This window comes from Homalodisca vitripennis, chromosome 3 (genome assembly GCF_021130785.1).
Source record: "Homalodisca vitripennis isolate AUS2020 chromosome 3, UT_GWSS_2.1, whole genome shotgun sequence".
Taxonomy (NCBI): Eukaryota; Metazoa; Arthropoda; class Insecta; order Hemiptera; family Cicadellidae; genus Homalodisca; species Homalodisca vitripennis.
The window spans coordinates 47,366,113-47,383,875 of record NC_060209.1 but is presented as its reverse complement, the minus strand read 5'-3'; the positions used below and the strand labels follow the sequence as shown (position 1 = coordinate 47,383,875).

Below are 17,763 nucleotides of genomic sequence, written 5' to 3'. Positions count from 1 at the left end.
TTGATGGCTACCATATTGAAACTTACTATTATTTTAAAATCCCTAACTTGGCGCTAGATTTGGTAGTCTCAGAACGGATATGTTGGTTGGCCATTTCGCAGACGCTTAGGTTATCCGATGTTATTATATGAATTTCTGCAGCTGGAATACGACTTTCATTACTACAGACCTGTATGGTAATTCGCCTAAATATTCCTACTGCAGGGGTCGGGTAAATTAATATTATGGTCCGTATGAGTATTAAGGATAACAGGACATATCCTATTTTTACCTATACTGGCACTCCGTTTCGGTTACGTTGGCTGCATTGTAAAAAGTAACTAAGAAACACAACATTGTCTGCCTGAAACACGTGTCACACTCACACACACACACACACACACACACACACACACACACACACACACACACACACACACACACACACACACACACACACACTCACACTTAAATGATATTTAACAAGTACAGAAGTAAACACTTTGAAGACAACTCCTTGTTTACACCGCTAAGTAGTAGCTTCCTTCTCTGACCATTTCATCTCCTATTCCAGATATAAAGTTACTTTAATATGAACAAATCCTCGTCTCTAGGATATCCAATAAATATCGAATTACTCATCTTGCGGAGTAATTTTATACAACAACACTACTTTAATTTATTTTACGAAAGATTGATTACTATATAAAAATAAAATAAATTGCATGCCATACTGGAAATAGGTGACATCCCGTACTCAAATTTAAACTTGGACGTGTCATTAAGACGGATTTAAATTTGTTGGTCATAAGCACTTATGACATCCTTTAACAGTGCAGCCCGAATTGAAAGCCAAATTTTAAATGGCTGTTGTTGTAACCAGAATCAGACACATCTTATAGGGGCTGTATTTACAATTTTTGTTTTATGTACATTATATAAACAGAGTAGACAAATAAAAACATATTTACATTACAATTTGTTCTTTACGCAGTGATTATTTATTCTATTTACCTTTACTTATTTTAGTTTTTTGCATAAAAGCTAAATTGAAACAGAAATAAAAGTAATATGTTACATTTTAGCGTGTATTTTATTACAGCTATATTTCTGAGTTGCTGACTTGACTTATGGGAACTTTAAAAATTGACGTCTGCTATTAATTGTAAATTTATAATCACCTAAATGACTTAGTTTTTAATCGTTAATCGTTTAATAATATTTACTCAAATACAATCAGCGTACAAGGATCGTTTCCAAAACAACAGACTGAAGCAGTAGCGTTGAACCAAACTTTGGTCATTTGAAAGTTAAGATTTCTATTGGTTACTCCCAGCTTTTCATTACGATGTGCACTTAAATATTGAACTATGTCTAGTTCAATTTATTTTATTGTAAATTGAAAGATACTGGCGCATTTTTGATGTAAATGTATAAATGGTTATTTTTAATTCTTCAGTACATCAAATTCGTATTGATGTCAAAAAAATCAAATTATTTTTTTTTTTACACATTTTAGAAGTTATTAACACGTCATAAGTATAATAGTTGTGCTAAAACATTAATTGTTAAAATAAACAACAGTACGAAATAAAAAACATGTTGATATTATTAACAGCATTAATTTCTTATGGGAAGTTATCCAATAACATTCTTTACAGGAAAAACGTTTTTAATTTACGTTTCATGTGCATACTTAATGTCAGTGGACAAGACATTATACATTTTCACACATAGGTGTTAGGCCCTTTTTCAAGCGTGGTGGAATACGTGTGAACTTCTAGATGGTCCTGCTTCTCGTATTGTACAAGTGGCAAGATTTACTGATAGTAAAAAGCCTAGGGTTCTTTCTGCAAAACACGTAAGAACAGACTTCATCAATTGAAACATTTCTGTAGTTTTGTATTTGAACTTTATTAAACCATATTGCTGAGGATTTAAAACAAATTAGAAAATTTCGTGGTCATAAAAAACAGCACATTATCAAAAACTTACTTTAATCATTTGGTAAAAACCCTTAACTGCTTACATAAGTAAAAATAATTTTTTAATTTACAATTAGCTATATTTTTTAATATTTATTGGCTGTCTTTGACTTAATAGTATTTTGGAGGTCCGAACGGTAAGTCTGGTAGACTGGTCTGCCTGATGTCCTCTTCACTGTAGGTCTCCCCAGGATACCGGTTGTTGAGATCGGATACGGACCGCATGGCGTAGCCCTGGGAGTTGCCAGGCTCCCACATGTAAGGCATGCCCATGCCGTAGCAGGCCGGGGCAGAGAGCGAGTAGTTAAAGGTGTTTGGTACTGGTGGCAGCCTGGAGCACAGCTGTGGCACAGTGACAGATATACAGGACTAGTTCATTTTCACGATAAAAAAGGAATTATTTAACTTAGGTTAAAATGTTTCATTTATTCTTGAAGATAAAACCAGATAAATTTACATTTTCTTCTTGAATCTCTAACTTAACTATATTCAACAGGTTACCGGCCTTAATAGTGAAAGTGGACAAAGATTTTAATGTCAATAAACACTTATAATTCAACGCTTCGGTTCTTGGGTTAATAGTCCAAGAGCTGAGAGCAAATTTACATTATATAAGCACGCTACCTGGTTTTTCTTAATCGATACAAGATGTTTTCCTAAGAAATACGTACTTTCAGCTAGGCTTGTTTTGGTAGAGGTTTAAATGATAAACTAGCAAATATAATACCATTCTATTTTCCTATATTAATGGATTGGTTAATATGGTTAGGCTTAATGATTAATGGTTAGGTTAGGTTAAGTTAGGTTAGGATAGGCTAGGCTAGGTTAGGTTAAGCTAGATTACGTTAGGTTAGGTTAGGTTAGATTAGGTTATGTTAGGTCAGGTCAGGTTAGGTTAGGTTAGGTTAGGTTAGGTTAGACTATGTTTGGTTAGGTTAGGATAGGTTAGGCTAGGTTAAGGTAGGTTCGGTTAGGTTAGGTGCCTGACAGGTTAATGAAACCTACATCCAAGTACATAACAGTTACATCACCGTCGGACAACTAGATAAAGAAACTGAAATTCCCTACTTTAATGGTATGTATATTATTAAGTAACACTTATTTAATCTGTCTGACAGTTTTAAATTTCAAACTAAAAAAATGTGTTTTGATAAAAATTATAATTTCATATTTTTAACACTTTCGACACACTCTGATTTTTACCCCCGGCTGACGATTTTAGTAGCGCGGCTGACGATCGACTTTTTTCGGGGAAAATATTTCTAACGATTTCAAGATAATCCAGATTTAGTGCCTACACATTGCAAGTTATATCTCGGCTCCTAGTCTATAAGTTAGTCCCATGTCTACCCTCTGAACGTACTTTACATATTAACCTACCAAGAGCTAATTAGTGTTATCAACCCTTGTATGATCAACAATGATGTACTGCAGAAGACTCTGCTGTAGTTTCTCACGTTGCTAACATACTAGCTGATACGTTAATAAAACCTCTATATTAAAAAAACCAATCTTTCCCAGTAAAAAATGTCAGTGAATAAATGATTTTAACTGTTTGTCTTTTAATTTACATTCCTCATGCTTGATTTACAAATCATAAATTAGTCCTTTCTATAGAAAATTTAAACTTTATTAATAGTTTGGTCTATACTAAGTTAGAGCTTTAATAGCAATCCAAAGATAACAAACATTGAATTTACTAAAAATCAAAACGCTATGTCGTTTACACTTGTCTAATCCAAAATGCAAAATAATCCAACCCTGTGCTTACATATGTAAACTAATTCAATTAATATTCCAAAACTAAATTTTATGTTGTAAAATAGAACAAAACAATGCTGGAAATGTAATGTTAATTATTTAAATAACTAATAATTTTTGTTTATAAATATCACGTTGTTCTTTCCTTATTTTCCAGTGTAAGTAATATGAATTTAAACTCTCTTTATTACGAAGTCACGGATATAAACTTAATTTTCACCATTCCAACTTTATTAGGAGCTTATTACGAAACTTCAAAAGTTTTCCTGTCTTTCTTCATAGAAATTGTTGCTTTAAACTTGAGAACCTTTAGCATAGAATAACGTGTTGTACCATAATACGTTACACTATGCCTTTGGTATACTAAGTTCAGAGTATTAACACCGTTTCTATTATATCTGTGTGAGGTATATAACAGTATTTTCAATAATTTGTTATCAACTCACATACTGTGTTGGCATAAACTCAAACAATTGGTGTTATAAATACGGTTCATCCTTATTTTAAAGCCACAGATCATTTCGCTGCCACAAATCATTATGTTATCAACCAATTGAGATTTATTACACCATTAACTTAATTGTAATTAATTTTCAAATACAAAATTTAATTTTACAATTAAATAGGCCAAAGATAGGTACATATATAAATATAATGTGTTGTAATAAAACAGTAGTTTTTGTGCAAGTAAAGTAAATTAAAATTATGTGTACATTATTGCACAGTATACAATATAATATTCATTGTAAATATTCAACAACAATAAATTCATAGACACTTCAGTAACATGGCAATAGGGTGATATCTTTTTAATTGTATGAAGTCTAATTCCATTTTAATTGTTTAGTTGTTTCGGATACACTGTAAAAATAACTATACGTAGTAAATTATATTATTTTAAATCAATTATGGAATTGATTGGAGAATTTAAGTTTTTTGTTAACAACACTACAAGAATGAGACAAATTAATAATCAAATACTTCTTGTCTGGACTTTTTTTGTTTTTATTTAGGACAAAGGATATTAAGAAATGAAAATGTAGAGAGTTGAGGGAGAGATGTTGGTCGATTCATTACTTTATTTGTACATAATTGAACGGAAGCAAAATTAGGGCTTAATAGCCCTTTTTTAAATTTAACCTAACACTTAAGCTTTTATTAATCTATTATTTTAACAATTTATACATAAATAACTTCTACCAAACCTTAAAAATTATAGCCAAAGCGTCAGTGAATAACTGTTAGTGTCAAGCGACTTATGAGACTCACACGGTATTTAATAATTATAATATCAACAAAATATAGAGAGAGAAAGAGACCAAATTTTGTCTTTTTTTATTCTGATATAATAAAGCCTTCTCAGGCTCACCCCATCCCACATGAGTACTAAACTAGTTGTGGATACGAAGTCTGACGTCATTACCCACTAAAAATATCAATATGTGTAAGACAAAGTTTAGCGGAATTGATTTTCAGACAGATTTGTTCAATATGTGGTTAGAATTTCATCTGTTCATCAAGTTTCGCCCCAGATATTTCACATTCTTAGATGTGTTTACGAGTACATTACTATCTCGCAATACCACACTGAAATTGAAGTTTCAGTGGGTTGATCTAAGATTACAGTCAAGGACGTAGCCAGCGAGAGGGTCCAAGGGGTCCGGACACCCCCCCAAATTTTCAATTCTTTTAATTACCATTTTAATAAATTATTATTATTTAAATAATTCAGTATTACTGACATGCACTGTTGAAATATCGTTCTTAACAAATAAACGGGCCAAGAACTTTTTAAGGAACAAAATGGAGCCCTTACTCACAGTCCACTACGGAAAAATATCAGTTGTCATGCCCCCCCCCCAAAAAAAAATATTTTCCTGGCTACGTTCTTGATTAATGATAAGGTTTTATGTCAGCAATTAAAATGGTTTTTCCATCTATTGTAAAATATTACCTGTTTCTGCAAATACATCCCGATCAAGAGCATATATTGATGGAAGGGAAATAGCAATTGATGTGTCATCAGTGCAATGAGTTTTATTAGACTATTATTGGCAATTTATAAAGATGCTCACAAACCAAAATCGGGCCAAGAATAGATCACTCAGGGACACAGATTAAATCAAATGTAGAAGACTAATTAATACCTTAGATATCTTTAAACTTCCACAATACGTAGTTCGTTCTATCCCCTCAATGCCTGACTTCTCACACCAATGGTACTCATTTCCACAACAAACTAAATTAATTTAGTGAATCAAAGGCCTTATATTCCAGGAGGCAAGTTCTATGCTATAAGAAACTTTTATTAGGCTGAAAAATGGCGATTTCTTGATTGTCAATATTTAAGCCAAAATTCAATCCCTATACATTTGATTAGTGATGGAAAATTTTACTTGATATAAAGATTATAGTTATCAGTAAAATCAAACTACCGTATGTGATTATGTCAGCAAGCCATGAGTAGGCGCACTCCTCCAAACATTTACGTGATATGACTTATCTAGCTCTGTTATAACAAAGGATAATTCTTACTTTCTTCTGTGAGGCCAGACAAAATGTACAAACTGGTAGTCGAGCCGCTTGCCATGTCCCTGTGTTCACTTTGAGGCACGGCTGTTGCTCTTCTCGCCCTGTGCACAACAAATCCCGTAAACAGATTAATCTACATCGTATATACATGGTATATTTTCATGAAATATCTGTGATTTTTAATTCTGATGAGCTTTTTCAGATAGCTCCACACGACATGTCAGCAATAATATTATTTATTTATTTAGCTACAACTATTAAAACAAAATATATAAATGTTTTGGTACATTAATGCCACTAGTTAAAGAACTCCACGGTGTGTTGACTACATTACATGTTAAGATGTGTAGAATCAGAAGCCTGATAGATTTAAAAATTCCCCTTAGGTATTGAATATCTAGACAAATAAGATTTTTTATTGTAACGTTGCATTGGAATATATCAGCAGACCAATACACTCACTAAAATCACCGACTAAGTATGTCAAAATGAACCAGCGCCGCCAGGTGGCTTCCTATGCAATAGGGTTGCTGCAAGGGTGTCGCCAAGGGGGGAGCAGGAAGGGTCAGCAGCCTCCCCCCCCCCTAGAGATTCTAAAAAAGATACCAAATGTAAAGCAACCACAGTCCTAAGTCTTTGACTTGACTGGGTTTTAAAGTGGTCGAGAATTTTACAAAAAACCCTTGAAAATTATGTTTTAATTAACCGAATAAAAAAAGAATCTGTCGAACACTATCATACTTTACTCACTCTCCATATCAACTTGCTCTCCCCCCCCTCCGAGGCCATCGGCTGGTGACGCTCCTGGTTAAATAATGACTACCCACCCAAACAACAAAGAAGATTCCGGAAATTACTGTCTGCCAAAATAGTTTACTCTCCATCACCTTAAAAAATATCTTTAATTTGCCAAAATGTACCTCGAAGTCACTAACTACAAAGTCTATTCGGATTCCATAACAATTAACAAGGAATAGTATCTATGTTACGATATATCCGACGTGTCTAAGTGAAATTGACGAAGGGCTACTTCGGCTAGGCAGCAAGGAATTCAGTATAATGTGATCATTCACTCTCTAAAAAGGCTTATTTTTATTTTACTCTGTTACTTTATGGCTGGGTATCTGCTTAATCAGAACGAAAATGTCTTCTCAATAGTGTCATCGGGTTCTTAAAGTCACCTAGGACGAGTTGTAGAGTAATCAATAATGTCACCTAAGATGAACTGTAGGGTAATCAAGAATGTCACCTAAGATGAACTGTAGGGTAATCAAGAATGTCACCTAAGATGAACTGTAGAGTAATCAAGAATGTCACCTAAGATGAACTGTAGGGTAATCAAGAATGTCACCTAAGACGAGTAGATCAGAAACAAGGTATGAGAAGTATGCTGTTAACACTAAATAACTATAAAGCCCCCTAGCAGTAGTTTAACAACGTTCTTTTTCTACGCCATTATTATTTTGTAGAAGGACAGTTTAAAATCCAGGGATTATCACTAGGGGGGAACAAATTAAATAAGTAAGTACACAAACATACTCTCAAACACTAAAACAAAACTACATATTCTACATATAGTTACTATTTGGTTGCAGGAAATATGTTGAGTTGCGCATCATTCCTATCGGTTGACAGATCGTCCTTTAGCTTACTTCTGTTTAAGTCATGTTTGTGTTGTGTTGTATATTATTTATTTTGCGTTGTAACTAATATTTAAATATGAATTTTTTACTTGAACGAGTAATTTAACAAGTAATAATAAAACTATTCATATACGTACAGAAAAACAAATATAAGTTGGAACATTTTTCTAAAACCAGGTGTTGCACAAATCCAGTTAAGAGCGATAACGAGATACTATTGTATTCTATTGGTCTCTCTTGAACTAATTAAGATACGGCTCCATCAATTAGTAGTATATTAATTCTAGTTAACAAGGAGTTTTCAATTCCATCATTGAGCTAATTATATATAAGGTGTATTGACATTAAACTTATAATAATTGTTATTCATTTCTTGAATTTCTCTTATCACAAATTATTTCAAGACGAAAAATGTATAATAACAGAGTCACTTAGATACAATCTACTTCCTTTTTTTCACTGCCTTTGGATAGAATAATCTGCTAAATTTAGCTGTATAAATGTTACCAATGATTATATAATTTATGAATAGTAAACAGATTGGACTGATTGTCCAGTTACAACTATAAGTCCAGTTAATAATTAAATTAAATAAAATGACTACCTGCCATGAGCTGGCATTTCAGATGTCCAATGTAGCTAGTAGCTAATCGCAATGTCTCTATCTTTGACAGCTTGCGGTCGGGCGGCTCTGTTGGGATCAGAGTCCTCACCATCAAGAAGGCCGAGTTTACACTGTAACAAACAATGTATCCTTTGTTATATGTGATTTTACACAGGAAATGCTCCCAACATTTTCTATTCTTGATTGCATAACTAAACCATAATGTTGGTAATTTTGCAGCCATGTAACTATATGGAGGTTAAAGATACATAAATAATTAACTGGAATATGCATTGAGGCATAAAATACAGTTTTAAAATATAATTATTCAGTAGAGCTCAAAGATAGTAGGCATAAACTATTAAAATACACCTGCTTCATAGATAGTGAAATCGCTGTAAAACACGGAGGTAGATTTTCTAACATTCTGTAAAAATTGAAAATTTCTCAAACAACAGGTAGTTTTTCAATGCACCTGATGTCTCGCTAAAGTTTACAGTTTCTTTACCAAGGATATTTATTTTATATAGACTTTCAAAATGGGATAAATAGATCTGTGACAACTGCAACCTAATAAATTTGAGCTAGTAATGATCAAACAATTATAACAAGAAGGATTAAAATAAGTTTGAGACATGCCCAAAATGTATGTTTCTACAATATTATACTGTACTAGCAGTTAACAGGGGCTTCCCATGCAAAACCGTAAGCTGTGCACGTGTACTTCTGGTTCGAGTTAATTGACGGTAATGTTGAATTTGCCTTGTTGCTACGATCCAGAAAATGTGTCAAAAAGTGTATATTTTTTGCCATCGTAATTTACTTTGGTCTTAGTATTTTTGTGCTATGTGTAGCATTAGTTGATTTTGCTTTGTTCCGCGTTCAAGAAAAAAACTATACACACAGGTTAGAGAAGCGTCTTCCGTCAAATGTCAACTAAGGCAGCTCTTTAAATTTACAATAAGAGTTAAATAATAACTTTGTTTTTGATATCTGCATTACAGTGCTGACCAACACTGCATACTTATTTGGTTTATTATTTCATATTATACTAATATTTTTACATACATTTTTTATTTTCTTATTTTCTTGGTCTGTGCTCAACAACGTTTGAAGATAAGTTTGAAATAAGAAGTGTTGTTACTATCAAGCTTATTCTATGCGTTTAAGTCTAAAAATGTTAAAAAATTGAAACTAGTGCTAAGCTGAATTAAACAAATTGATTGTGCTGTCATATTCACATCTAACTCTTGATCACATTTAACAGGTTATTTCAATTAATAATTCTTGCTTGGCATAGTACAACTTTAGAGCCTAAAATGAGATTTTTCGCAAATTTAGACCTGTGAGGTGTATCCTGAAGGGATTTTCAAAATAAGAGTAAATGTTAACCAGGGACCCTAATAATGTCCATATAAAACTGCAATACAATAGGTCATATACTACTTTTTACGTGATTAAATAAAAACACACTCTACGAATACAAAGACGCCATTAGAGTTTTATATAATAGTATACGAGTACATTAAGAGGAACCTTTATGTTATTCTCATCTTCACGGTAATCTAACATTATTGCGGCACACTCACATTCAATTGAATTCATTTTTAGTGAAGACAATTTAATTTAATTGCAGGTTAAACGACCACCATACATTTATTGGGGAAGTTAAATATCTAGCATAAAAATTTGTTATAGTCACTTAAGGTAAAGTAAAAGTAATGAGTATTTATAGCATATTTAGTAAATTACTGAAATTAAAGTTAAATAATTAATTAAAATTGTGTTAGAAAAAATGCTAGCAAAAGATATTGTCGGCTAAAAATATTATTTGCCTTGTTCCGTGGGGGAGGGTAGTTTTTGTTACAACACCAACCCCCATTTTGATGTAACAAATCGTTCTATCTAATGTTCTTGAGCACCCATCACGGCCGTTGACTACCATTACTATATGATTATTCAGTAATTAAGGTTCTTTCCTTTGTGAGAGGTGTACCCTTTCAACACGATGAACATACACGTTTAGCACGTTCACTACCAACACGACAACTTGTGAACCGCTAAGCCAGTAATTAGGGGGTGTTCCCATTGTAAGAGGTGTACCCTTTCAACACGATGAACATACACTTTTAGCACGTTCACTACCAACACGACAACTTGTAACCCGCTAAGCCAGTAATTAGGGGATGTTCCCATTGTAAGAGGTCTACCCTTTCAACACGATGAACATACACTTTTAGCACGTTCACTACCAACACGACAACTTGTGAACCGCTAAGCTGTGAATTCACTACCAACACGACAACTTGTGAACCGCTAAGCCAGTAATTAGGGGATGTTCCCATTGTAAGAGGTCTACCCTTTCAACACGATGAACATACACTTTTAGCACGTTCACTACCAACACGACAACTTGTAACCCGCTAAGCCAGTAATTAGGGGATGTTCCCATTGTAAGAGGTCTACCCTTTCAAACACGATGAACATACACTTTTAGCACGTTCACTACCAACACGACAACTTGTAACCCGCTAAGCCAGTAATTAGGGGGTTGTTCCCTTCCCACTGTAAAAGTTATTCGATCACACCTCGGTCGCTGCCAGCACAACACGAACGACGAAGACGACAATTGGACGTCCAGTTGCGAGCAGATTTCCTCAAGGTAAGAGGTTTTACTCCTGTGAATGAAGGAAAATACACGGAAATGATAAGGTTGGTGCTGATTACAACAGCCAGATCTGAATTCGTGGTGAAAGCAGTTAACGCCATAATGCTCTATGTTGTTTAATTATATGTCTAGTTTTGATTTGATTGTGATTAGGTACTATTAGAAAATGTCTTTATATTCTCCTCATTTTATAAAAATATATTTAAAACTTCTTCACGCTGTACTGGCGCTCGTAAGCAAAATTCTATGGGAGATTTTATAGTTTTTTTTAAATATTTTTATAGGTTATTCAGGCAAAAAAATCTCTAACATTTTTGTACTCCATTGTTAAGCTATTAAAAATTATACACTTTACAAAAAGCACTAAAAGGCGTTTGGTTGCACATAACTATATATCTAAAATGAGACGACTCCCATAACACTGCGATCGAAAATAAGGATGTAAAGTGCATGAGGTCCTTATGTGGAAAACCTTAAGGTCGTTTCACTACAGCCGCCTCTTAAGTATAGTAAGTATTATATATCACTAGATGTTAAATATATCCGTATAATGAATGGATGTAATGGAAAAGTTGTAGAGAAAAACTATACGAGAGTGTGTTGTTCGAGAAGCATGGATGGCGGAGGGAGAAACAAATCAGACCGACTCATTGTGTATCGTGTATCGGTTGTAATGAAACTGTACTCATCCAGCTGTATAACAACTCACTTGTACGAGACTAGAAAACTGATTGTCTACGTTGATACGTTCATTTTGTTTGTCTGGTCTCCCTCTTAATGTTGTAACCTAATAACATTTTGTGAAAAAATCATAAAACACTCAAAATTACAACGGTAAGATCTTAACAAAATTATAAATATTGAGAGGCATACGTTGTCAATTTAATTGTGTTATTTCAACTTATATGAAACTACATTAGTCTTATAATCGACTTTCAACAGCACAAACAAGCAATAACATGACAGATTATACTTTTAAATGAATTATTATAGATGTAGCGTGTTTTATTGCAAGAAAAAGTTTTCATATTAATTCTTCTCGGTGTTAGTATGGGTTAAACTAAAGGAAAACTAATTTACCTGACATTCTTTCCTATTCTATATTCTAAATAATGTTGGCCCTCAATGAGTGTTGTATAAAATATAGAAATGTGATGTAAATTACGTTCGTATATTTTATTATAAATAACAAATCTGTCTCAAAAGTTCTGAGGGGAGAATTCTGTAAAAAGTTGTATTGTTTGAACTGTATATACTCGTACTTCAGTAACCTGTACATGTAAAATGGCGTGCTCCTTTGTCCGCGTTCAAGATTTAGTGGCAGAGATTTAGTTTAATTCATAATTTCACTCTTATAATCAAAGTATGTTTAAGGTGAGAAGTGATATTAAATAAAAAGTGGATTTCTTAAATATTTATTTTACAAATTAAATGTGATCTTGTCTAGTTAAGATTACAATTTTTATTTTTGTACATTAAGTGAAGCCGGAATGTATTTCAGACTTTGGAAACTAAAAGTGTAGTGCCATTGTTTGATTCTGCTAAAGTTTCCATGCAGAAAAGTTAAAAGCACAGCTTACGTTATGTAAACCAAGATGTAGAGTAATACTAACTAGTGTAGTATTATATAGAACAATACTGTTTGTGTTAGTACACTTGAATACAATACTGGTAGTATCTACCCTCTAATAAAGGGTTTAATCAAACGTACTTAAGTTGGTTCCGTGCAGGTTGAATGGAAGGTATAACAACCACCCCTTTAGTCGGGTAACCGCCAATCTCATCCCGTCATGAAACAAAACATTAGTTTAACATTGCAAATCCACATTTCACCAAAACAATGAGAGGACATCATCTTACGTTGTTAAACAGTCGATGTTATAGAATCCAGCAGAAAACAACGATTCTAAGTTGATAAATTCTGGTGTGGAGTTCAAATGGCTCAATAGTATTTAAGAAAAATCAAGGTATTTCACAGTATGTACATTATGATACAATTCATATATCTTGTAAAAACTAAATAGGCTATTATGGAATAAATTGAAAAACCTAATAATATTCAATATTTAAAAATGTTACAGTTTATATGAAATAACTTTGCTATACCTTACTATACTGTTCATATAAAGGGTTTTCAAAACTATTACATTAACGTATCACATTTGTAATATATTGTATACTAGCTGTTACCCGCGGTTTCGCACGCAAGTTCATAGGCTTTGCAAGAGTATGAGCACTTCTGGTTCAAGTGAATTATAGTTTCGACGTCAATAATACCTTGTTACTACGATTCGTCAAAAAGACCATTTTTATGACCATTGTAATTTACTCCAGCCTTATTATTTGTTGTTCCATAGTTGAATTTGACTTGTTTCCCGATCAAGAATAATACCGGTACATCACAAATCAGAGAAGCCTACTTCTATCGAAAGAAAACTAAGATGGGTTTTATATCAGTCCTTAACTTATAGTAAACTTTTTTAATTTTTTTATTAGTTCATAACAACAGTCCAGTGAAATTTAATCTAGCATAGTTCTTAGCGACTACTCCAAAGAGAGTCTTTCGAGTCAAAAGGAACCATCTTATGTTTGAGGATATTTTCTAAGGTAGATGAGTATCGACAGATGAATGGCTATTATAATAATAATACCAAAATGTTAGTCACGGCTTCGCACACCATTTTTAAAACCGAAGGCCATAGCCTTCTTAGTAAAAGCACTTATAATATAATATGAAGAGGCTCTGGGGTGTTTTTCAAACGTAGGTGGGCTTAGATCGGGTACATATATTTCAGTGTTCATGGTTCAGAGGGGTACTGTGAATTATTAATATTAGGTTTTGTACGTATTTTTAGTTCTAATGAGTTACCGTATATTTCTCGAGCTAGAAAATGTGTATATAAGTATTAACATGTAAGTAAGTAAATATGTATGTAGTAAAGTATTAGTATGTAAGCAAATATGTATGTAGTAAGGTATTAGAATGTAAGTAAGTAAATATGTATGTGTGTATGTAGGTGTCGGAAACATAGTTCGTTCAAAGCGCCGCTTTAATATAATTCCTGTCAAGGATATTTTCAGTGCCATAGATGAGTTTGGCTTGTATCAAAAAAGAAAATATATACACATACTTAGGACTAAGAAGGCAATATCGGCCAAAAAGTATCTATTCCTACCGTTTAAATTTGCTCCTCGTCTAATGCATTCATGATGCCACAGTTGAATTTACAATTTGTTAATTAATTGTCTCGTTTAAAGAAAATATATATATATATATATATATATATATATATATATATATATGCATATAGTTCTCGAAACCCTATTTTGGTTAACAAGCGTAAAGCGTCTTCTTCCGGTCTGTTACTTACAGTGTCATTATTCAGTTTTTCTTGTATTCCCAGTCAATTATATATATATATATATATATATATATATATATATATATATATATATATATATATTAAATTGTATAAATGGCAATAAATAAATATATATATATATATATAATATATATATTTATTTATTTATTTATTCATATGTGCCTTTTTAGTGAAAACATCTATGACGTAATATAATGAAGCACTATGACAGTTTCAAACAGAAGCAGGCTATTTTATTGATCATTATTAAGTGATTCGTAAGTAAAATAAAATTAGTACTGATGCATATCTATTTTGCGAGTGTAGAAACATACATTTGTGATTCTTATCAATTACACATTTCTAACGCCACAGTCGATAGGCCATCCAAATGCCTCGATCGAGAAAAGATTATGTATATATTTATATGGTATTTATACTTGTACAGGTTGCGGAAACCAACTTCGGGATAAAAGAGTCTACCTCCGGCCCTTGTAATCTACTTCCTGTCTAAGATATTTCAAGAGCCATAGTTGAGTTTGCCTTCTCAGAACGACGAAGAAAATATACATTCTTGCGTACGATTAAAAAGTTACTGCAGTCAAAAAGAGTCTATTTTGAATGTTTAAATTCACTTCCTGTCTAATTTATTTTCGTTTTCGCCGTTGAGTTTGAGTTGGTGCTCCGACCAAGATAATAATACAGTACATACAGGTATTTAGGTCACGGAAACCAACTTGGATTTAAAAGCGTCTACTTCCGGTTTACAATATTTCTAGTGCTATAACTGATGTTAATTGTTTACTCCGATCAAGAAAACATATTCACAAGTAATCATAAACAGTACTTTGTTTAAAAAGTATATGCTTCCACTTACGTTCTGCTTCCGGTAGAAAGGAGAATAGGAGGAAAATCCTAGATACTAAGGTCATTCAACATTTCAAGATAATCGTTTATAACAAGTTCTGCGTGATAAAAGTTATGTTATTTTTAAGACTACGTCTAGGAGAGAGCGAGTCCTTGTGGCATGTTTGTGTCTATCCCCTGTTTTTCCTTAAAGCAGACTATAATTTCATACCCAATTTTGGATACCTTATGTGCAAATAATAGCTTTGTTCATTAAGGTGGGTTTTATAACAGAATTAAAATAGTAATTCTAATGCGTTAGATGGTTTAAATTCGTCACTTGTACAATCTATAATAAAAATTATATAGTAATTTCGTCTTTAAAATCTGCACTATACAACTGATCAAGCAACGTATTTTTAATATTTTCAATAATTGATGTGTCAACAAATGTTTTAGCTTCTGGTGACTTCAGCTAAAATTGTCATCAGCTGTTCACTGTAATGTAAATTTGGATTCTTTTTCATTAATACATTATTATTTTTCCGAATTTTAAGATACGATGGGAATGTTTTCCGATTTTTTCCTCCATAAAAACTTTCTTGGAACAAATGTATTGATTTTATTATGTATTTATTATTATATTATTTATAAGTTTCATTTTCAGATATTACATTTTTTAATTTAAGATTTAAAATACATTTTTATACATATACATAGGTCAATAAATGTGTCGTTTAGTCGCTAGCTGCCTTTTTATTTTGTATTAAAAATTATTATGTCTAGAACTAGTTTCAAATACCAAACTGTGCACATAGGTTTATGACAAATAAATAAGATGTAAACTCAAAAACGTAATTCTGTTATTTGCTTTATAATATTAACAAAATTACGGCTGTTTGGAAATTTGTATTACAATTCCAACGTATTTGTTCAACGAAGAACGTCAACACATAAGTGAGCAGGCCATTTTTTAAATACGATTTTTCCGGAAATTTCCCATCGTTCAGTGAAACAAGAAATCAGTAACAATGCGTTTCGAGATCTGCAATCTGATCTCTTCTTCAGGTAATAACTAACCTAATACATTACCTGAGATCAGATTGCAGAGCTCGGAACGTAGTGTTACTGATTTCTTGTTTCACTGAACGATGGCAAATGTCCGGAAAATCCTGTTTCCTTCACAATCGTTTCATCGTCAAAAATAACCTTAAAGCAAAGAATTTTAAATAAGGTTGTACAAGCCGGAATTACTTCAAAATATTTTTAAATCTACAAGCTATACGATTGTGATAGACACAATGTAATGTATCTCAAATTCTTTTTTGAACTCTAATTGCTTATAATTGGTTCTCATTTTTGACCTATTAAAGGTACATTACTATCTGACCATTACGGTACAATGAAGTCAAATTAGTCAAAAAATTGCTTATAAGCGAAATGAATGAACGCTGTCATTCATCTGATTCACACAACGTACTTTATCCATAAATGTACAATTTTAAACTTACATTTAACGAGTAATTACTCATTCCTAATGAATGGGCGGTCATTATTTATATTCATAGAACCTCGGATTCAGTCAAAATAATGTTCTAGATGTTTTGAAGAATCTTCTAAGAGTTCAACCAAGTTGGCAGACTGGCATTGATCCATACACCAACTCTTTTTACTTTTTTACTACTTTTTTACAAGATAAGTACTTAGTTTTAAAACTGTGTTTAAAGCTTCCTATTCCAGTTTAAAGAGTCGGTAAAAAGTGGACGATTTAAAAAGGACAAAGAAAGGTAGACATGTCGCACTTGAATTGTTTCAAACGGTACAACGGTGATTACAACAGTGCACACGGAGCAATATTACAACTGTGGGCGGTGGGGAGGGGAGGGGTGGCCTGTACACTCAGTTTTTACCACATTACAGATGACAAATAGCGGTAGTTCACGGCGTGACCCGGACTGTACTAATGACGCGTGTGGACAGACAACCCGGCCCCTCTGTGTGTACCATCTGATGAGTTTTACAGAAACAGCCCATCGTTTAGTCCTTTTTATCGGCCGGTTACACTCCATTTTTATTTCCTCATTCCGCCACTTTATCGTCCGAGACTCGACTTTATAAACTAAAAAGTTATTGTGTCTTGACTGAACATATATTTGTGAAATGTTAACAGTGAGGACGACCGATTGATAATCATTTGTCGATTATAAAACAATATTTATGTTTAAAAAGTGTTTACCGTAAAATAAAATAGCCCCAACGGATCAATTTCAATAAAGTAACCAATTAGTTTATCTCCGGTCACGTTTTTGTTTCAATTTTCATGAGCTGATAATGTTCTGAGCTTTATCGCAATGATATGGCCGGAAAGCTATCTTCGTGGATA

At 32.8% G+C, this 17,763-nt stretch overlaps 1 protein-coding gene across 1 annotated transcript in view; it reads right to left on the bottom strand.

The window, feature by feature from the left end:
• Nucleotides 1-1,875: 1,875 nt before the first annotated feature.
• Nucleotides 1,876-17,763, bottom strand: part of LOC124358640 (transcription factor 15-like) — a 33,178-nt gene continuing 17,290 nt past the window's right edge. The window contains exons 3-5 of the mRNA XM_046810939.1: nt 8,505-8,635; nt 6,261-6,358; nt 1,876-2,306 (exon numbers count right to left, since the gene is read on the bottom strand). Coding sequence (XP_046666895.1) covers nt 2,076-2,306; nt 6,261-6,358; nt 8,505-8,635 — 460 coding nt within the window. The 3' untranslated portion in view covers nt 1,876-2,075. The remainder of the gene's footprint in view (nt 2,307-6,260; nt 6,359-8,504; nt 8,636-17,763) is intronic.